Raw genomic sequence first — 22,736 nt, forward strand, 5'->3', positions numbered from 1 at the left:
TTAATGGTTAGAAAATGTTTAAATATCTTTTCTGATTTAAGAATAAAAATATACTTTTACAAAATTGACACCATCCATGATCACAAATTTGTCAGAAGTTCTACCATTTCACATTCTAAACCAATTACATGAGGTGATTTAAGCATACATTTGCAAAACAAAGACATCCAGTCACACCACAGCAGAAATCTGCACATTACCGTACAAAACGTTTTTTCCAAGATCACTCAAAGAACAATGAGCTTCACATTATGCAGAGTCCAATTATCCATGATATTCACAGATCCGGTGAAACACCCCAACAGCAGTAAGAGAGTGAAATACAAGAGGGAATAATATCTGGATAGGACTGATACGTCATTCAACTCATGGTGGTTTTAGGCACATCTTACCGTTTTGTCAAGTGGCATAATACAATGCAAATTAAGAGAAATACACAAGAAATACTGTAAATAAATACACTTTTTAGGACACACAAATAACTGGTTTCTACCTGCTCTCATTCCAGAGTTTCTGTTTGATAAATCCCATGATCTCAGAATGATCAGTGGAAAATAAAGCATTAATTCAAAGATATTTCCTGAGCTAAAAAAAATATGACAACTGGCTTGTGGATGAGCCAGTACTTTGAACAATATGGTAAGAATACTTATTGCAAATCCTATACCTGGGTGTTGATATACAATACCAACCAAGTACTGATATGAAGTTTGACTGAACCATGCAACTTAACAAAACCATTCACAGCAGAAAAGTAATTTGTGTAATAGAACATCAAAGAGGCAGTTGATTGCACAGTGGTGATTTAAAGTCTACACAATTAGACTGATTGCTAGCTACAGAACTGACATGATCAAAACTGTTGAGATTCCAACCAAAGAAAAGGGTAATAAATACCATCCAAGCAAAGTTATAAACAAATGATACAATAAAAACAACTGAGGATGAGAGTTCTGGGCTGGCCAGTGTGTCATCTCAATCACATGAGGCCTTTTAGTCCAATGTGAGTGAATAAATAGTAAGATCAACACAAGCTATAATGAGCAAAGATGCCAATACCAGGCACAATTTACACACAAAAAAAAAACATTTCTCTACCTTTGGACAGGGAATTACTTCATAAGAGCGTCTGCTAAATGACTTAAATGTAAATGTAAATGATTTCAAACTGATATGGCAACCATCAACATCACATAATGAGGACCTTATCAGACACATACTTTAAATAGAGTTTAAGTTAAAACTTCTTCCCACAGTTAGAAATGAAAGTACAGAGGATTAGAAGGAACAATCACCACCTTTAACGTGATCTGTGACATCATCTATAACAAAGCACTGTCATGCATTTTGAATGCACTGCAAGTCTTAATCTGGTTTGATTTTTTGATTGTTTTTTAAAACTTTGAACAACAAGTCAACCCTCGGGAGATCTGTGCTCTCACCCTCAGTCATTAGCCCTCTTCTCACAAGCAACCAAACCAGTACGTACAATGGACACAAACAGATGCGTGTGCTGACAACTAAAACCATCTACATCTGTCATCTGATCACATGTAACCCATCATTGCCACTCATCCGAGCACCAATGCCTTTAAGACCGAAAGAGCTAAACTAGAGAATAGTAAAAGTCCTCTGTGTTCTTACAGACACCCCCATTGGGTTGCCATCCTACACTCAATTTTTGAGCAAATCTTTAGCAAATATTTAATGTGTACTTTTTGTACAAATAAACATGGTTTTGAACCCTTCTATGAAAAAAACATTCACATCAGAATGCCATATACCACCCAGAAAGAAGTTCAGAACAAGCTGACCCAACAAGAATCAAAACATAGAAAGAAAAAAAAAGTCCAACAGCTTTGCAGAAAATATTCTTAAAAATCCTTCATTCTATTACCAAGATATTATCATATCAAGTTATCAAGATATTGGATTGCATTCAATCAAATAAATAGAGTACCTAAACTTTATTTTTTATAAGGAGCATTGTAAGCTGGGATGGCCTGCTACACCTGAACAGATTCTAGGGCAGAAGGTGCATCTCTCAAGGTGCTGATTCAGGATCAGCATTTCCAATCAATATCATCAGGACTTAAATATCAAAACTGTCACAGGCCAGTTCTCCGGGCCACCTCCAGTCTAGCCCTGCTGTACCAGCCTGCGGTAGTGCGGCATGACCTTGCTGTCAGGGAGGTAGAGCCCCATTTCCAAGGCAACCAGGACAGGGAACTCCAATGGAATCAACTCCCGGCGGTTTATACGAAAACGCTCCTCCAGCTTCTGCTCAACCATGGAGAAAGAGAAGGGGGGCTAAGAACGAGAAGACAACCTCCTACGATACTGCCCAATGCTCTGATTACCGTAATAATTCTATTATTTCAAGTGATCCTGACGTGAGCAAAATTATCCATACATTTTAAAACACACAAGTTACTGTATTTTCAATTCTTAAAATGTATGCAATGCTCAAATGGGTAGGTTGAATAATACAATTGCATGTTAGGAGTGCTACTTGATTGTAAGTCGCTCTGGAGAAGAGCGTCTGCTAAATGACCAATATGTACAGTTGAAGTCGGAAGTTTACATACACCTTAGCCAAATACATTTAAACTCAGTTTTTCACAATTCCTGACATTTAATCCTAGTCAAAATTCCCTGTCTTAGGTCACTTAAGATCACCACTTTATTTTAAGAATGTGAAATGTCAGAATAGTAGAGATAATTATTATTTTTTCCTCCTGACAGAACTGGTGTAACTGAGTCAGGTTTGTAGGCCTCTTTGCACGCACACACTTTTTCAGTTCGGCCCACAAATATTCTATAGGATTGAGGTCAGGGCTTGGTGATGGCCACTCCAATATCTTGACTTTGTTGTCCTTAAGCCATTCTGCCACAACTTTGGAAGTATGCTTGTGGTCATTGTCCTTTTGGAAGACCCATTTGCGATCAAGCTTTAACATTCTGACTGATGTCTTGAGATGTTGCTTCAATATATCCATAATTTCCTCCCTCATGAATCCATCTATTTTGTGAAGTGCACCAGTCCCACCTGCAGCAAAGCACCCCCACAACATGATGCTGGCACCCCCGTGCTTCACAGTTGGGATGGTGTTCTTCGGCATGCAAGCCTCCCCCTTTTTCATCCAAATTATCCAACTATTTTTGTTTCATCAGACCAGAGGACATTTAAAAAATATATATAATAATAATTTAAAAAAAAGTTAAAGTAAATCTTTGTCCCCATGTGCAGTTGCAAAACGTAGTCTGGCTATTTTATGGTGGTTTTGGAGCAATGGCTCTTCCTTGCTGAGCGGCCTTTCAGGTTATGTCAATATAGGACTCGTTTCACTGTGGATATAGATATTTTTGTACCCGTTTCCTCCAGAATCTTCACAAGGTCCTTTGCTGTTGTTCTGGGATTGATTTGCACTTTTAGCACCAAAGTACGTTCATCTAGGAGACAGGAAGGAGATGCGTTCTGAGTGGTATGACGACTGCGTGGTCCCATGGTGTTTATACATTTACATTTACATTTAAGTCATTTAGCAGACGCTCTTATCCAGAGCGACTTACAAATTGGTGCTTTCACCTTATGACATCCAGTGGAACAGCCACTTTACAATAGTGCATCTAGGTCTTTTAAGGGGGGGAGAAGGATTACTTTATCCTATCCTAGGTATTCCTTAAAGAGGTGGGGTTTCAGGTGTCTCCGGAAGGTGGTGATTGACTCCGCTGTCCTGGCGTCGTGAGGGAGTTTGTTCCACCATTGGGGGGCCAGAGCAGCGAAACAGTTTTGACTGGGCTGAGCGGGAACTGTACTTCCTCAGTGGTAGGGAGGCGAGCAGGCCAGAGGTGGATGAACGCAGTGCCCTTGTTTGGGTGTAGGGCCTGATCAGAGCCTGGAGGTACTGAGGTGCCGTTCCCCTCACAGCTCCGTAGGCAAGCACCATGGTCTTGTAGCGGATGCGAGCTTCAACTGGAAGTCAGTGGAGAGAGCGGAGGAGCGGGGTGACGTGAGAGAACTTGGGAAGGTTGAACACCAGACGGGCTGCGGCGAAAGAAAATGTATTTGCAAATTAGGGAGCCCAGCCAACAGCGAGTTGCAGTAATCCAGACGGGAGATGACAAGTGCCTGGATTAGGACCTGCGCCGCTTCCTGTGTGAGGCAGGGTCGTACTCTGCGGATGTTGTAGAGCATGAACCTACAGGAACGGGCCACCGCCTTGATGGGATATACAGATGAACGTGGTACCTTCAGGAGTTTGGAAATTGCTCCCAAGGATGAACCAGACCATTTTTTCTGAAGTCTTGGCTGATTTCTTTTGATTTTCCCATGATGTCAAGCAAAGAGGTACTGAGTTTGAAGGTAGGCCTTGAAATACATCCACAGGTACACCTCAAATTGACTCAAATTATGTCAATTAACCAGAAGCTTCTAAAGCCATGACATCAATTTCTGATGACATCAAGTTGTTTAAAGGCACAGTCAACTTAGTGTACAGTGGGGCAAAAAAGTATTTAGTCAGCCACCAATTGTGCAAGTTCTCCCACTTAAAAAGATGAGGCCTGTAATTTTCATCATAGGTACACTTCAACTATGAGAAAATAAAAATCCAGAGAATCACATTGTAGGATTTTTAATGAATTTATTTGCAAATTATGGTAGAAAATAAGTATTTGGTCAATAACAAAAGTTTATTTCAATACTTTGTTATATACCCTTTGTTGGCAATGACAGAGGTCAAACGTTTTTGAAAACCTTGTCTTCACAAGGTTTTCACACACTGTTGCAGGTATTTTGGCCCATTCCCCCATGCAGATCTCCTCTAGAGCAGTGATGTTTTGGGGCTGTTGCTGGGCAACACAGACTTTCAACTCCCTCCAAAGATTTTCTATGGGGTTGAGATCTGGAGACTGGCTAGGCCACTCCAGGACCTTGAAATGCTTCTTACGAAGCCACTCCTTCATTGCCCAGGCGGTGTGTTTGGGATCATTGTCATGCTGAAAGACCCAGCCATGTTTAATCTTCAATGCCCTTGCTGATGGAAGGAGGTTTTCACTCAAAATCTCACGATACATGGCCCCATTCATTCTTTCCTTTACACGGATCAGTCGTCCTGGTCCCTTTGCAGAAAAACAGCCCCCAAAGCATGATGTTTCCACCCCCATGCTTCACATTTACATTTAAGTCATTTAGCAGACGCTCTTATCCAGAGCGACTTACAAATTGGTGCTTTCACCTTATGACATCCAGTGGAACAGCCACTTTACAATAGTGCATCTAGGTCACAGTAGGTATTGTGTTCTTTGGATGCAACTCAGCATTCTTTGTCCTCCAAACACGACGAGTTCAATTTTTACCAAAAAGTTATATTTTAGTTTGATCTGACCATATGACATTCTCCCAATCTTCTTCTGGATCCTCCAAATGCTCTCTAGCAAACTTCAGACGGGCCTGGACATGTACTGGCTTAAGCAGGGGGACACGTCTGGCACTGCAGGATTTGAGTCCCTGATGGCATAGTGTGTTACTGATGGTAGGCTTTGTTACTTTGGTCCCAGCTCTCTGCAGGTCATTCACTAGGTCCCCCCCGTGTGGTTCTGGGAATTTTGCTCACCGTTCTTGTGATCATTTTGACCCCACCGGGTGAGATCTTGCGTGGAGCCCCAGATCGAGGGAGATTATCAGTGGTCTTGTATGTCTTCCATTTCTTCAAACCAAGCTGCTTACCTATTGCAGATTCACTCTTCCCAGCCTGGTGCAGATCTACAATTTTTTTCTGGTGTCCTTTGACAGCTCTTTGGTCTTGGCCATAGTGGAGTTTGTAGTGTGACTGTTTGAGGTTGTGGACAGGTGTCTTTTATACTGATAAGTTCAAACAGGTGCCATTAATAAAGGTAACGAGTGGAGGACAGAGGAGCCTCTTAAAGAAGAAGTTACAGGTCTGTGAGAGCCAGAAATCTTGCTTGTTTGTAGGTGACCAAATACTTATTTTCCACCATAATTTGCAAATACATTTTCTTATTTTGTCTGTCATAGTTGAAGTGTACCTATGATGAAAATTTACAGGCCTCTCATCTTTTTAAGTGGGAGAACTTGCACAATTGGTGGCTGACTAAATACTTTTTTGCCCCCACTGTATGTAAACTTCTGACCTACTGGAATTGTGATACAGTGAATTATGTGAAATAATCTGTCTGTAAACAATTGTTGGAAAAAATGACTTGTGTCATGCACAAAGTAGATGTCCTAACCGACTTGCCAAGACTATCGTTTGTTAACAAGACATTTGTAGAGTGGTTGAAAAACGAGTTTTAATGACTCCAACCTAAGTGCATGTAAACTTCCGACTTCAACTGTACGTGTAAAAAAACACGACATCACTCACGTCAATCAGCTGTCGGACCTCATGCTTCTTCAGGTCACTGCTGATCTTGGCTGCCAGTAGGACGCAGGCTGCAGACACCAACTTCCTATTCTGCTTGTTCAGGCGGCCCTGCAGCACCAGTTTCTCAAAGTACACAAATGCCATGGCCACTGTGACCGGCTGCAAACTGCACTCCTCTCCCACCGCACGCATCTCCCACTTCAGGCTGTCAAACAGGAGGGGGGTTACAGGTTACACATGGGTGTGTATGGTAGGCAGATATGCAGGATTTGCATATGTAAATGCATGGATGGGGAGACAAAGATACAAATGTGATTTTCAGAGATTGAAACAGACAGTAGACAAAAATGCACAACGTGTTCATGCACCGTGCACCTTCTTATCTTGCTGAGGGTCAGTTTAATATAGGGGAACTTCTCCTTAAACGTCTCATTCATGTCTTTCTTCAGGTCCGACGGCTTTACATACTCAATAACAGTCGTCTGGAAGACAGGGAACAAGATAAATATGAGAACTTTGCTTTCATCCTATTCATAGAGATTGCATTATGATGGTGTTTACTATGTGCAGTAAAGTTTACTTGTCAATAAAATCCCTTACGATATGGATTGTTTTAAATTGATAATGGTGCTACTGAAGAAAATCAGAGCATTCTGGATTGTCAGTGTGTCATGTGATGTAGTATTGTCTAGTCACAAAGTAATGTGGTGAGGTGTATGTAACATGTATAATGTTATAGGAATGCTTACCACATATGATGAGAATATAAGAACTCTCTTGTGTCTCCCGCAAGGCCACTGAGGGTCACTGAGTAGGTAGGGATCATAGTCTGCCAGGTCTTCTATATCTGTAAAAATGATATTAAATGAGAAGACAGTAATATTGCAAAAACAATTTGCCAAAGAGAGAATGCATGTAACCTGTATTCTAGTGAAGTGGAGCGTACTCAGGTCCTGTCCTATGGTGCTGTTGAGTCGAGACGGGGTGGTGTAGTTCTTCTGGCCGTTGCATTGGTAACGTGACAGGGGGGTCTGTGTTGTGCTGGGCTCTAGTGCTCCACTGCTCTTCGGTCTCACCAAGGCATTAGTGGGGAAAAGGAACTGAGCGTACGATACCGTCTGATGAGGAAAGAGACGTTTACAAACACAAAGCACAGACAGGCAGTGTGCAATTACTCTCCAGTTCAACCTTACCTTTCCATATGCACCTAGCTCCACCCCCAGGCCCTCCAGGCCAGGGAACAGGTCAGATGCCACCCCAGAGGACAGCTGTAGTTTGTGCGCCTCCAACTTTGGGTCACTGGGTGTGCAGAAAGAGAATCTACTCATGTCACCATCATGCCTCGTAAAATGTATGAATGCATGACTAAGTCACTTGGATAAAAGTGTCTGCTAAATGGCATACATTATATAATTATTATGCAGCTCCACATTAAAACCTGTGATCATCATAACGCAACTCCTTTCCTGATGGCGCTTCAGGACACACGAGAGGATGGCTGGGTCATATAGTGAGACAGAGGGATAGAGGTGGGCTGTAGTTGGTTAGGGCTATGTGTCTGTACCTGAGGTGAATACGCTCTCCATAGGGCAGCACTGAGAAAGCAGCACATAGAGACCGCTTGGCACAAATCATCATGATCCTGCAGGATACAGATAGCAAGTACAAGCACACAGAACATTCACAGTGTCAGTCTACACAAACAACAGCTACAGTCACATACTAAATGGGTCGGGTCGCCCACAAAGGAACATACTGTATTGCAGCCCTAACCATATCATTGAAATACATTTTTAAAGGGTTAATGACCTTAGATTTGAGTATCTGGGCTACAGTTTAAAAAATCCTGAATAACCAAAAATGTCTCACTGGTGTTACTACTCCTACTGGTGGCACGTTATCCTAATGTAAAAAGAAAAAGCATATTAGTTGATTTAGAATGGAAAGCCTTTTTAAATATAAATGTATGTAGTGCCCAAATGCCACCGCAATTCAAGAATGCCCCAAACTACAGTTAACTACAGCATTAGTAATGCACTTATTAGTACAATGTGTATGGTGCCTTCGGAAAGCATTCAGACCCCTACTTTTCAAAACATTTTGTTACATTACAGCCTTATTATTAAATGGATTAAATAAAACAATTTCCTCAGCAATCTACACACAATACAATCTACACACAATACAATCTACACACAATACAATCTACACACAATACAATCTACACACAATACAATCTACACACAATACAATCTACACACAATACAATCTACACACAATACAATCTACACACAATACAATCTACACACAATACAATCTACACACAATACAATCTACACACAATACCACAGAATGACAAAGCGAAGACATTTTTGCAGATGTATTAAAACCAAAAATACCTTACATAAGTATTCAGACCCTGCTATGAGACTTGAAAATAAGCTCAGGTGCCTCCCGTTTCCATTGAACATCGTTGAGATGTTTCTCATGGTCTGAGAGTCCTTTAGGTGCCTTTTGGCAAACTCCAAGTGAACGGTCATGTGTTTTTTACTGAGGAGTGGCTTTTGTCTGGTAACTCTAGCATAAAGACCTGATTGGTGGAGTGCTGCTGAGATGAGGAACTCTGGAGCTCTGTCAGAGTGACCATGGGGTTCTTGGTCACCTCCCTGACCAAGGCCCTTCTCCCCCGATTGCTTAGTTTGGCCAGGCGGTCAGGTCTAGGAAGAGTCTTGGTGGTTCTAAACTTCTTCCATTTAAGAATGATGGAGGCCACGGTTCTTGGAGCCATTCAATGCTGTAAAAATGTTTTGGTACCCTTCCCCAGATCTGTTCCCTGACAAAATCCTGTCTCGGAGTTCTACGGACAATTCCAAAATTTCTGCTCTGACATGCACTGTCAACTGTGGGACCTTATATTGACAGCTGTGTGCCTTTCCAAATCACGTCCATCAATTGAATTTACCACAGGTGGACTCCAATCAAGTTGTAGAAACATCTCAAGGATGATCAATGGAAACAATGCACCTGATCTCAATATCAAGTCTCATAGTCAAAATAATTTATAGCAACCCCAGGTGTAAAATAGTAAATAACGGCTACTTCTCAGAGAGTTTTGAATTGTCAAGAGGAGTTAAACAAGGGTGTCCGTTGTCACCATATCTATTCGTTATGGCCATCGAAATGCTAGCTATTAAAATAAGATCCAATAACAACATTAGAGGATTATAAATCCAAGGCTTAAAAACAAAGGTGTCCATGTATGCCGATGACTCAAGTTTTATGTTAAGTCCGTTAGCTAGATCCCTGCAACGTCTCATTAAAGATACCTTTTTTCTGTACTCTCTGGACTAAAACCTAATCATGATAAGTGTACAATATTACGTATTGGATCCTTAAAAATACAACTTTTATATTACCTTGCAGCTTACCTATAAAATGGGCTGATGGTGAAGTAGAGATACTCTGTATTCATATCACAAAACATAAATAAGCTCTCCACTATGAATTTCAATAGAAAACTTGTAAAAATAGACAAGATCCTACAACCTGTGGTAGATGAATCAGAATTAGTTGGGTAACATAAGTAATTAAGATGTCATATCTGCATTATATTCTTATGTGATATACTTTTTATTGGAATGTATTCCTAATAGACTCTAGTGTTGGCAGTTGCATTTCTTCCCTCAGATGTGGCTCAGTCACTTGGGGCCCAGCAAGGGGAAAGGTCAGGCTTGTCTTTTACATGTCGCTGGTGCTATGCAGAATATCAGAAAGGGTAGAGGACAGGATGGAACATTGTCTTCATATGTGAATGTATCTGTTAAACCATGTGAAGGGATGGCGTGATTAAGGGGGAACCAATTACTTGTCTCCACAATGTCTGTGCAAGTCACTCCCTTCCTTTGCATTGGGGTGTTGGGCAGTGTCTGGAACCATTTTATGTCCTCTCTGAAGTTGTACTTATTCTGGAATAGTGTATGACCTAGAGGCTCACTCTCCTCAGTGAGCTTGTCCAGGAGTGGGGTCAAAAGGGGGTTTACTTGAGATGTTAGAGTTGACAATTGATTTATGCCATTGGATGAGATGGTGTTTTTGTGCTATGAAGTACCAGGAACAAGATTAGAACCTCGTTTTAGGGACCAAACTGAACGATAATTTATAGTGAATGTTATCTGGCTAAGGAATACTCCTTTCTCAATTATAAAGTCCCTTTGTGAACTGTTCCTAAGATCTGTGGTTCATCATGTAGGTTGAGAGGGGTGTATCTTGTCTGTAAAAGATCTTAGGATCTGTACTTTTCTGTTGGTACTTTCAAATGGTTCATTAGAGATGGCGCATCATTGAAAGTCAAATTGTTATTGCAAAGCTCTTATTATTAAAGATGACTGGTGTGTGAAGTTTGTAACTCTCCTCATTTAGTAAAAGCAGAAGCCACCACAAACCATGGAGAGGTAAATACCTGTCTATTTATGGAAAATTGCCCTGATTAACTCCTTAGTCATATCTCAGTTTACTCACTTAATTATGGCGCTGCCTACTCCTGATGATTCGTTTTTCAAATCATATGAGCAAAAAATATTTTGCTTTATCTGGGACGCTAAACCAGACAAAATAAAACGAGCCTATCTATATAATGAATATGTATTGGGTGGGTTGAGATTATTAAATATAAAAGCACTAAATCTCTCTAAAAGCTTCACTCATTCAAAAGTTTAACCCTAAATGGTTCTCAAGTAGATTAATAAGAAAAGCTCATCCATTGTTTAAAAATTGCCATGTCTTTTTTTCAATTAATTGAAAGTTAGATACTTTGAAAAAAGTATGTCTTTTTCAAACAAGCATTGCAGAGCTGGCTACAATTTCATCCCACTGGAAAGATAGAACACATATTATGGCTGAACTCCAAATGTGCTGGTTGATAAAATACCTGTATTTATGGGAAAGATGTTTGAAAGGGGTATTTTGTTCTTAAATGATATTGTAATGGTATGTCCTTCATGGAGTTATCAGAATTGTACGGGAAGGTCTGCTCAATCCAAGAGTACAACCAATTGATTACAGCATTGCCCCAAAAATGGAGGAGGCGGGTGGCAGCGGGAGGAGGTAGGGAACTGGTCTGTCTGCCTGATATAAAGGATCAAAACTAGCAGAGGAATAAAAATAGCATAAATAGGAATGTATACCAGTTTCATTTGAGGACCAGGATGTTGACAACTGTGCCATACAGATTGCAAAATAGTTGGGAAGAGATTTGATGTACCGATTCCATGTTACAGGGTGTATGAGTTATTATATAAAACAACGCAAGATTCAAGACTTTGTGCTTTTCAGCTAAAATTATTATATAGAATTCTTGCCACCAACAAAATGTTTAATATTTGGGGCATAAAATCATCAAAGCTCTGCAGATTTTGTTGTGAGGATATTGAATCAATAGACAATTTATTTTGGTATTGCCCTCAGGTAGCCTGTTTCTGGTCTCAGGTTCAGGAATGGATGAAAATGCATTGCATTGATCTAAAATTGACCTAGAAATAGTACTGTTAGGAGATCTGGAGAAACCGGGTCAGTCAATTACTAATACTCTTAGTAAACGTATTTATCTTCAACACGCAATCTGTAGAATCTATTCCATTAGATAGATTGAAATTGTATGTTAAATATCATAGCATAGTTGAAAGATATGTGTTGCGTAGAAACAGGTCAGCCGGGATAGATGGGATGGGCTAAGGGAAGCTGAGGGTTGGGTATGTGTAATTGGAGACAAGTGAGAGTGGAGTTGCTGTGTGAGAGAGAGAGAATGATGGTCAAAAGATAAAGGGGGAAAAAAGTACATTTGAATGACACCAACACAGAACCCAAACCGTCTGCACGCGTGCGCCATCGTGCGCTATCGTGCATAGATTTATTTTGTCCCCCCACACCAAAAGCGATCACGACACGCAGGTTAAAATATCAAAACAAACTCTGATTTAATTACATTAATTTGGGGACAGGTCAAAAAGCATTAAACATTTATGGCAATTTAGCTAGCTTGCCTGCACTTGCTAGCCAATTTGTCCTATGTAGCTAGCTTGCCGTTGCTAGCTAATTTGTCCTGGGATATAAATATTGAGTTGTTATTTTACCTGAACTGCACAAGGTCCTCTACTCCGACAATTAATCCACACATAAAACGGCCAACCGAATCGTTTTTAGTCATCTCTCCTCCTTCCAGGCTTTTTCATCTCTGAACTTATATGGTGGTCAGCATTTAAACTTTCATAGTATTACCACGACAACCGGCAAAACAGTTTGTCTTTCAATCACCCACGTGGGTACCTGCTTCTATAAACCAATGAGGAGATGGGAGAGGCAGGACTTTCAGCAAGAACCACTTCAGAAATAGACAGGAGTTCTATTTTAGCCCTTGGCATCGCAGACGCTCGTTGGCGCGTGCGAGCAGTGTGGGTGCAATAATTGAATAACATGGATTTCTACATTTATTTTGCGATGCTCGGGCACACGACGTGTCCGGTCTGGTCAGCATGTTAGTGGCAGTGTTTTTACAACTAATGCCGGTTTGCCTGAGGCTGATGCTATGCAGGTGTTTGTACACATGCATATACACACACATTCAAATAAACACATACAAGAACACACACATACATGTAATAGTGCCAGACATGCACACAAACATATAAAGTAGGCATTGATGTTATGGTTTCAGTTGTCCTTGGTTTTAAATGTATTATTACTATTTTTTTGCATTGTTGTTTGCTGTTTTCTTCGGTCTTTCCCTTTTGTTCATTCTCTTGGTTGTTGGTGCATTGGGGGGTTCTTGGGGGTGAGGAATGAAATGAATTGTATTTTTTTTCTTCCGTCTCGAATGGTTGAGGGGCAGCTATTGGGGAACTGTGGGGGGTTCACAAGATTGTGATCATGAAAAAGGAAACTATGACATATTTCATATCACTATCATGCACACGCTCCCTCACACATAAGGATGGCTCTGTTGATGAAAGACTGATACATGTTTGATAGTGTCTTGATGCTGTATTGTTTGTCCTTCATGTTCTAATACTTTAATGTTACCCCTTGTGTTTTTTGTAATAAATAATTATAAAAATGTTAAAAAGTCTCATAGCAAAGGGTCTGAATACTTATGTAAATAGGGTATCTGTTTATTTTTAATACATTTGCTAAAACCATTTTTTTCTTTGTCATTATGGGGTATTGTGTGTAGATTGCAGAGGGAAAATAATTGTATCAATTTTAGAATAAGGCTGTAACGTATCAAAATGTAGAAAAATTCAAGGGGTCTGAATACTTTCTGAATGCACTGTATATTAAGAGAATTGGGCCAAATGTTATCATTTTGAATATTGTTCTAATTGTAGACATTCAGTACATCACATTATTAATAACACACATGTAACGTTAAAGCTGGAATCCTTAACAGTGAAAGTGACACGTCTGTTTACAATATTACAACTGCAAACAAAGGACACATTTGTTTCCCCCTCGGACATCATTGCACACGCAATAGAACAGCAGCATATGCAATTCACGTAACTTTTTTTTAACCAAATCCACGCCGCTCCCAGTTCTGCTTCGTTAACAAAACAGGAACAATAACTACGGCTGTTGGGTGGTCAGTGGCGCAGTTTCCCCTACTGCGGATACCATCTTTACTGGAGGTCTAACAGGACTGCCATTTCATTTTTAAGTGTCATGTAAATGCACCATAATGCTCTTTCTAGGCATTATATTCCGCATGTAATGTTAATTGTGCGCCAACATGGCTGCAGTACCACGTAAATGCATTATGATACAGAAACCGCAATGTCCCATCTCTCTAAATACATGGCTCTGGTTATTGCCTAACATCTTATAACATGCCAGCAACGTGCGATACTGTATTTGCATTTTGCACTAAGTTCAGGAAAACATGCAAAAACGACTATTGATGTGATATTGTCTATGATTAAGGAATTTTCAGGTAGGGAGAAATGAGAGGGCTTCTAAAACGGTTTGCCTTGTTGAAACAGATAAGTTTAGAAAAATGTGTGTCTTATCTGTGTCTCCAGGGAGACTTCGTAGACTTCCGGCGCCGACAGAGATGGCCGCCTCGCTTCGCGTTCCTAGGAAACTATGCAGTTTTTTGTTTTTTTACGTGTTATTTCCTACATTAGTACCCCAGGTCATCTTAGGTTTCATTACATACAGTCGAGAAGAACTACTGAATATAAGATCAGCGTCAACTCACCATCAGTACGACCAAGAATATGTTTTCCGCGACGCGGATCCTGTGTTCTGCCTTACAAACAGGACAACGGAATGGATCGCATGCAGCGACCCAAGAAAACGACTCCGAAAAAGAGGGAAACGTAGCGGTCTTCTGGTCAGACTCCGGACAAGGGCACATCGCGCACCACTCCCCAGCATTCTTCTTGCCAATGTCCAGTCTCTTGACAACAAGGTTGATGAAATCCGAGCAAGGGTAGCATTCCAGAGGGACATCAGAGACTGCAATGTTCTCTGCTTCACGGAAACATGGCTTACTGGGAAGACGCTATCCGATGCGGTGCAGCCAACGGGTTTCTCCACGCATCGCGCCGACAGAAACAAACATCTTTCTGGTAAGAAGAGCGGCGGGCGTATGCCTCATGACTAACGAGACATGGTGTGATGAAGGAAACATACAGGAACTCAAATCCTTCTGTTCACCTGATTTAGAATTCCTCACAATCAAATGTAGACCGCATTATCTTCCAAGAGAATTCTCTTCGATTATAATCACAGCCGTATATATCCCCCAAGCAGACACATCGATGGCTCTGAGCGAACTTTATTTAACTCTTTGCAAACTGGAAACCATTTATCCGGAGGCTGCATTCATTGTAGCTGGGGATTTTAACAAAGCTAATCTGAAAACAAGACTCCCTAAATTTTATCAGCATATCGATTGCGCAACCAGGGGTGGTAAAACCTTGGATCATTGTTACTCTAACTTCCGCAGACGCATATAAGGCCCTGCCCCGCCCCCTTTCGGAAAAGCTGACCACGACTCCATTTTGTTGATCCCTGCCTACAGGCAGAAACTTAAACAAGAGGCTCCCACGCTGAGGTCTGTCCAACGCTGGTCAGACCAAGCTGACTCCACATTCCAAGACTGCTTCCATCACGTGGACTGGGACATGTTTCGTATTGCGTCAGATGAAAATATTGACGAATACGCTGATTCGGTGTGCGAGTTCATTAGAACGTGCGTCGAATATGTCGTTCCCATAGCAACGATAAAAACATTCCCAAACCAGAAACCGTGGATTGATGGCAGCATTCGCGTGAAACTGAAAGCGCGAACCACTGCTTTTAATCAGGGCAAGGTGTCTGGTAACATGTCCGAATATAAACAATGCAGCTATTCCCTCCGCAAGGCTATTAAACAAGCTAAGCGTCAGTACAGAGACAAAGTGGAATCTCAATTCAATGGCTCAGACACAAGAGGCATGTGGCAGGGTCTACAGTCAATCACGGACTACAAGAAGAAACCCAGCCCAGTCACGGACCAGGATGTCTTGCTCCCAGGCAGACTAAATAACTTTTTTGCCCGCTTTGAGGACAATACAGTGCCACTGACACGGCCTGCAACGAAAACATGCGGTCTCTCCTTCACTGCAGCCGAGGTGAGTAAGAGCTGCAGGCCCAGACGGCATCCCCAGCCGCGCCCTCAGAGCATGCGCAGACCAGCTGGCCGGTGTGTTTAAGAACATATTCAATCAATCCCTATACCAGTCTGCTGTTCCCACATGCTTCAAGAGGGCCACCATTGTTCCTGTTCCCAAGAAAGCTAAGGTAACTGAGCTAAACGACTACCGCCCCGTAGCACTCACTTCCGTCATCATGAAGTGCTTTGAGAGACTAGTCAAGGACCATATCACCTCCACCCTACCTGACACCCTAGACCCACTCCAATTTGCTTACCGCCCAAATAGGTCCACAGACGATGCAATCTCAACCACACTGCACACTGCCCTAACCCACCTGGACAAGAGGAATACCTATGTGAGAATGCTGTTCATCGACTACAGCTCGGCATTCAACACCATAGTACCCTCCAAGCTCGTCATCAAGCTCGAGACCCTGGGTCTCGACCCCGCCCTGTGCAACTGGGTACTGGACTTCCTGACGGGCCGCCCCCAGGTGGTGAGGGTAGGCAACAACATCTCCTCCCGCTGATCCTCAACACGGGGGCCCCACAAGGGTGCGTTCTGAGCCCTCTCCTGTACTCCCTTTTCACCCACGACTGCGTGGCCACGCACGCCTCCAACTCAATCATCAAGTTTGCGGACGACACAACAGTGGTAGGCTTGATTACCAACAACGACGAGACGGCCTACAGGGAGGAGGTGAGGGCCCTCGGAGTGTGGTGTCAGGAAAATAACCTCACACTCAACGTCAACAAAACTAAGGAGATGATTGTGGACTTCAGGAAACAGCAGAGGGAACACCCCCCTATCCACATCGATGGAACAGTAGTGGAGAGGGTAGCAAGTTTTAAGTTCCTCGGCATACACATCACAGACAAACTGAATTGGTCCACTCACACTGACAGCGTTGTGAAGAAGGCGCAGCAGCGCCTCTTCAACCTCAGGAGGCTGAAGAAATTCGGCTTGTCACCAAAAGCACTCACAAACTTCTACAGATGCACAATCGAGAGCATCCTGGCGGGCTGTATCACCGCCTGGTATGGCAACTGCTCCGCCCTCAACCGTAAGGCTCTCCAGAGGGTAGTGAGGTCTGCACAACGCATCACCGGGGGCAAACTACCTGCCCTCCAGGACACCTACACCACCCGATGTTACAGGAAGGCCATAAAGATCATCAAGGACATCAACCACCGAACCACTGCCTGTTCACCCCGCTATCATCCAGAAGGCGAGGTCAGTACAGGTGCATCAAAGCTGGGACTGAGAGACTGAAAAACAGCTTCTATCTCAAGGCTATCAGACTGTTAAACAGCCACCATTGAGTGGCTGCTGCCAACACACTGTCATTGACACTGACCCAACTCCAGCCACTTTAATAATGGGAATTGATGGGAAATGATGTAAATATATCACTAGCCACTTTAAACAATGCTACCTTATATAAATGTTACTTACCCTACATTATTCATCTCATATGCATACGTATATACTGTACTCTACATCATCGACTGCATCCTTATGTAATACATGTATCACTAGCCACTTTAACTATGCCACTTTGTTTACTTTGTCTACATACTCATCTCATATGTATATACTGTACTCGATACCATCTACTGTATGCTGCTCTGTACCATCACTCACTCATATATCCTTATGTACATATTCTTTATCCCCTTACACTGTGTATAAGACAGTAGTTTTAGAATTGTTAGTTAGATTACTTGTTGGTTATCACTGCATTGTCGGAACTAGAAGCACAAGCATTTCGCTACACTTGCATTAACATCTGCTAACCATGTGTATGTGACAAATAAAATTTGATTTGATTTGATTTGAAAGGGAAACTTTTCTTTCTAAGACAACCTGACTAGGCTGTAGCCCTATAAGCCTCACCCAGGTTCCTCATTCATAATAAACACATTGAATAAGAGACTAAGTTAAACAGAGTGAGAATAGGTTGAGTGCAGCTTGAGTGTGATATATAAGATGGGACTGAACTATGGGTTATTTTACTGTTAATGCCAGGGAGGGTTATATTTCCACAGGACACCTTTTTGGTGTTTTGATTTGATTAAATGCACTGTTGCAATCCACACAGTCGTTCTGTTACTCATTTAAGAGCGTTATCTAAGTTCCAGCAGGTCTCTTTGCAATCTCCTTCCCTATTCTCTATAAAGCCTATGCTTATGAATGCAATTCATTTCCTGTATGTCATGGGTGACGACAATGCCATTTAGAATTACTTTTTTGATACCACTTGTTGAGCCTATAGAAGAATGCTTTATACATTTTGTTTTGGTTGTTCACTTCGTTAGAATACACAGTTAAAGCCACACATCTCCTGCACCCCCTGATCTACTACTTAAACTCACCTGCTGCCTCTTGTGTCGTACTGCCTCATATTCTTGATAAAGTGGACCTTCTTGGCCACCCTTGCAGGTTTTGGAGAGCCCGAATGATTCCGTGATCTAAGACAAAATGGAGAACACAAACATAATTGTCAATTAAACGTCAACATTAGTAATGTCTAATATCTGGACCAACAGGTAGCAACAGTACCATATCATTTGTCAGTGAGTTTTAGAATATGGAGGTAGACAAATATGGAGGAAGAATGAACCATTTTCTTGAAATAATAAACTAAGGAAGACCTTAAAGATGAATTGGTAAAATAAACAAACCAATACCAACTAAATATGTTTAATTTAGTGAGGAGTTGTGCAGCACTTGTAGCTGAGGAAGGCTTAGCTGTTTTTAGAAACATCTGCTAAATATGTGTATGTGACCAATACAATTTGATTGCTAGTATCTTACACACTAGCATTGCTAGGAATTAGCTTGTAAAAAACTAATAGTCCTCAGAAGCGAGAAGTTAAATCAAATTCAATTTCAACTTACTCCGAGTCTGTCCTGCCAATTGCCTATAGGGTTGGTCCTTGTGCAGGGGGGAAATCGAGAAGAAGAAAAAATCTAATAGAACATAAATTAAAGAGATTTCTCAAACATGGGTATTTTTTAGACCTACTTCCTCTGATAACCTCATGTCAAAATAAAAGTCCAGCACGTGCGCCAAACCTGCACAAAAAAAATTGTAGGGGACTTTTACTTTGACACGAGTAAGGAGAGGAACTTCATAGGTCTACAACAGACCCACGTGTGGAAATTCCGTTTCATTTTAAGTTCCATTGTGTGTTCTCAAATTTCCCTCTGCACAAGGACCAACTATACAGACAATGGACAGAATATTTGAACTTCTGGCGGACGATTCCGTTTTTTTGCAAGCCAATTTCCAGCAACCCTAGTGTGTAAATATTAGCGTTGCTATAAGCAGCTAAGCGATCGTCCAACTGTTCTCTTATATCAAGGCAGGGTTGAATGTTGATAACTGGGCGCCGATTTGCTCGTAACAACATTGAGTTTGCCAGCAGTCAGTACTTGAAAAAAGTTACATTCTGAAACGTTTACCTGTAGGCCTACAGTACGTATGTTTGTCCTGTACAATCGCGGTCCTTCCGCGCTGTGCTAAAATTCCTATTTATTTTATAAAAACGTAAACAATACCTACTTTTTCTCACATTTGTGTTGCTCACGTAGCGACCTCGATGTAAGCGGAGATACAATTGTCACATGAGCATTCGCGCTGAGTTGCGCAACCCAAATTAGGAAAAGGTCGGTGGTTGTATTCGATAAGGGTTTATTAAACGTGTGAATTTCGGATCCCGCGGAAGGAACGCGGTTGTACATAAACGGGTACAGGTAAGCGTTTTCAGAATTGACATTTGTACATGTATCGACTGATGATAAAGGTTGTTGCTAGTAAATCGCGCGACCAATTTCCCCCTGCATAAGGACCAACCCTATGGACAATCTGCAGGGCAGACTCGCAGTAAATTGAATTGTATTTAACATCTCGCCTTTGACGGGCTATTTCGTTTTTTATACAAGCCAATTCCTAGCAATACTAGTGCGTAAGATACTAGCTTTGCTAAAAGGAGCTAAGCGTTCCTCAGCTACAAGTGCTGCACAATTTATTGAATCAACTCAACTCCGCCTTTATACTAGAACAGAGTTGAGCGTTCCTCAGCTACATTTGTCGCTGCAGAGTTTTTTTAAAAGGACTTTGACAGGGAAATATTTTTTTCCAATGTGGCAGCTGACAATTAAGACGTGTTCTAATGATTGCTTTGAGAAATAGATTTAAATAACTAAAATTGACGTAAGGTCTAGTCAGTGGCCATTTGCGTTACCGTAGATTTCTATATTGAAATGAAATATGCGGAAGTAAATAGACCACATTTATAAATCAGGCCTATTCTGTCAAACTTTGAAACAGCCAATGTTGGTTACAATGAATACAACAGCAGAGTGAGTAACACCTAACGTTAGTCGTGACTGATGGTTATGACAGATTAATCCATTATTTTTTACCACCCTATAATACAAACGTAGTAGCTAGATACTATTTCCCACCTTTGTGTATCCCCCGGAACGGAATTCTGAGTCTGGAGCACAAATGATGATTTGGCACTTGGATTGAATGTCTGAGGTCCAGAGGTGGGGGACAGATGGGTATCTGGTGGGACCATGGGGTCAACTCCCTCAAAAAAGACCTCACTACACCGCACAGCAGTACTTGAGCCCGTGTCTGTAGACAAGACCAAATTAGGAGGGACTGGGCTCAGTCCACTGATCCCCGCCACAGTAGGAGCAGCGCCACCGGCCAAGGAGGGTGCCACAAGGGAGACGGTTCCGTAGATACTCGATGAGAAAAGAGGGTGTCCAGTCGCCTGTGCCCCGGTGGCGTCTCGACTTCGGAGCTCGGCGGCCTCCCTTTGACCGTGGTTTCCATTGCTGAGATGATACAAAGGCCTTCCGTCTAAAGATATGTTGTTGAGGAACAAAAGAGCCGCCTGTCTCCGTCGTGAATCCTTACCTTTTCGCAGGTGTTCTTTGTGTGATTTTGCAGTATTACTGCCTGTTGTACATTGACGACCGAAAACAGCAGTCGCCATTCTAGTATAATAGAACGATTGTGCTCGTTGAGGAATGAATTTAGCCGGCGAGAGGACCTCTCCACGCCCACCATAAGCTGATTGGTTCAAACGTATCATTATTGAAATAAGTACGGTTTGGTTTTAGGGGATTGGCTGTGAGTTGATGGCGATGCATTGTAACAACTGATTGATACATTATTCGGTTCGTTTTGCGTGGGCTGGTGTCCCGGGCTATCGGAGTTGTTCATTTAGGACCCTTCCATTGCTCCTTAAGTGAAATAGCCATCCACCCGGGGCACCGGGCTATGCAAAACGAACTCCACCAATGTAACAACAGATAATAATAGATTGTAACGGATAGATGCATAATAGTCAAGGTATTGTAATACATTCGACCCTATGCATTTAATCAGCAAAACATTGGACATATTTTAATAGATTTTTCTATTAACTATGGTCCTACTAATTTCATCCTAATCACCAATTTATTGTAGAGGGATCTGTTACTTATTAGCCTGCTTTACCCAGAAGGTTGGTGATGATTTATATTGAATAACATTGTGCTGCAGAGAAGCAAAAATGTGTACATTTGGCCCTATTCTCCAGAATTTTGGATATGAGATTAAATGTTTCATATAGATCTGTTTTACTGTTTAGATATCACTTTGTGTATCTAGTCCCCCCATTTTGAATACATTTTATTTGGAACAATAAAATTATAGTATCTTAAAGTAGTCAAAAGTTTAGTATTTGGTCCCATATTCCTAGCACGCAATGACTATGTCAAGCTTGTGACTCTACAAACTGTTGTTGGAAGCATTTGCAGTTTGTTTTGGTTGTGTTTCGGATAATGTCTTTCCCAGTAGGAACTGAATGGTAAATCATGTATTGTGTCATTTTGGAGTCACTTTTATTTGAAATAAGAATATAAGATTTTTCTGAACACTTCTACATTAATGTGGATTCTCCCATGATTATGGATAATCATGAATGAATCCTGAATAATGATGAGTGAGAAATGCTAACCTCCCCTGTTATTGGTAATGGTGAGAGGTTAGCATTTTTTGAAGGGGACTAGAGACATAAAGTGCTTTAATTTGTAAACAGTAAAACCGGTGTGTATGAAAATTCCCTCACATAAAAGGTGACATTCCGTACTGTCACTTCATATGAAACATTTTATTTATTTAAAATACAAAATTCTGGAGTATAGAGCCAAATGTACACATTTTTGCTTCACTGTCCAAATTAATACAGATGGGAGTATATATGATATGGGAATGGCTGTTAAGTGAACCACTTTCAGTTGAAAATTATGATGATAAAAAATGTAATAATTTTGTGTAGCCAGCTTCACCTGACCCAATGACCTCTGCCTGGGCTCAGGTGCCAGCAGCCAGCGGGGTATTGTTTCATAATCTACTTAATCTACTTCTATATGAGACATGATTTAGCTTTTTACCACTGAACAGTCTAATCAGAATAATCTGTCACTTTAGCAGAATGATTAGATGGATCTGTCTGTTTCTTCCTATCTGTTTGATTGTCTGCTTCACATTTAAACTATTCTATTGTATTTGGATAACTGCATTTACCTGACCTGAAATCCGGATTTATGTTTTGGATAATTGGCCATATTTTGGATAACTGTGGTTGCA

The 22,736-nt window shown here is 41.4% G+C and overlaps 1 protein-coding gene and 1 long non-coding RNA gene across 4 annotated transcripts in view; one reads left to right on the top strand and one right to left on the bottom strand.

The window, feature by feature from the left end:
- LOC115132363 (CDK5 and ABL1 enzyme substrate 2-like) lies at positions 1 to 21,195 on the bottom strand. 3 transcript variants are annotated; one of them, XM_065020805.1, is made up of 9 exons: positions 20,555 to 21,195; positions 18,457 to 18,552; positions 7,954 to 8,031; positions 7,583 to 7,688; positions 7,336 to 7,507; positions 7,139 to 7,236; positions 6,765 to 6,871; positions 6,390 to 6,594; positions 1 to 2,280 (listed from the first exon to the last, which is right to left on the bottom strand). In XM_065020805.1, the coding sequence occupies exons 1-9, from the start codon at positions 21,193 to 21,195 to the stop codon at positions 2,140 to 2,142; spliced, it is 1,644 nt and encodes a 547-aa protein (XP_064876877.1). In that variant the 3' UTR covers positions 1 to 2,139. The 3 variants fall into 3 exon arrangements, with proteins under 3 accessions (XP_064876877.1, XP_064876878.1, XP_064876879.1); XM_065020806.1 differs by lacking the exon at positions 7,954 to 8,031 and having other exon boundaries at positions 7,139 to 7,507; positions 7,583 to 7,709; positions 20,555 to 21,130; XM_065020807.1 differs by lacking the exon at positions 7,954 to 8,031 and having other exon boundaries at positions 7,139 to 7,507; positions 20,555 to 21,129.
- Positions 19,224 to 22,736, top strand: part of LOC115132365 (uncharacterized) — a 12,682-nt gene continuing 9,169 nt past the window's right edge. The window contains exon 1 of the long non-coding RNA XR_003864058.2: positions 19,224 to 19,840. This is a non-coding gene — a long non-coding RNA (uncharacterized LOC115132365). The remainder of the gene's footprint in view (positions 19,841 to 22,736) is intronic.

Source organism: Oncorhynchus nerka, linkage group LG7 (assembly GCF_034236695.1).
Source record: "Oncorhynchus nerka isolate Pitt River linkage group LG7, Oner_Uvic_2.0, whole genome shotgun sequence".
Lineage (NCBI taxonomy): Eukaryota > Metazoa > Chordata > Actinopteri > Salmoniformes > Salmonidae > Oncorhynchus > Oncorhynchus nerka.

Excerpts from the sequence above, each read along its gene's own strand:
- LOC115132363 (XM_065020805.1), bottom strand. The coding sequence starts at position 21,195 with ATGATACGTTTGAACCAATCAGCTTATGGTGGGCGTGGAGAGGTCCTC. Across the intron at positions 7,689-7,953 it reads GGAGAGCGTATTCACCTCAG|TGACCCAAAGTTGGAGGCGC; the intron begins GTACAGACACAT and ends CTGCACACCCAG. Across the intron at positions 7,237-7,335 it reads CACCATAGGACAGGACCTGA|ATATAGAAGACCTGGCAGAC; the intron begins GTACGCTCCACT and ends TCATTTTTACAG.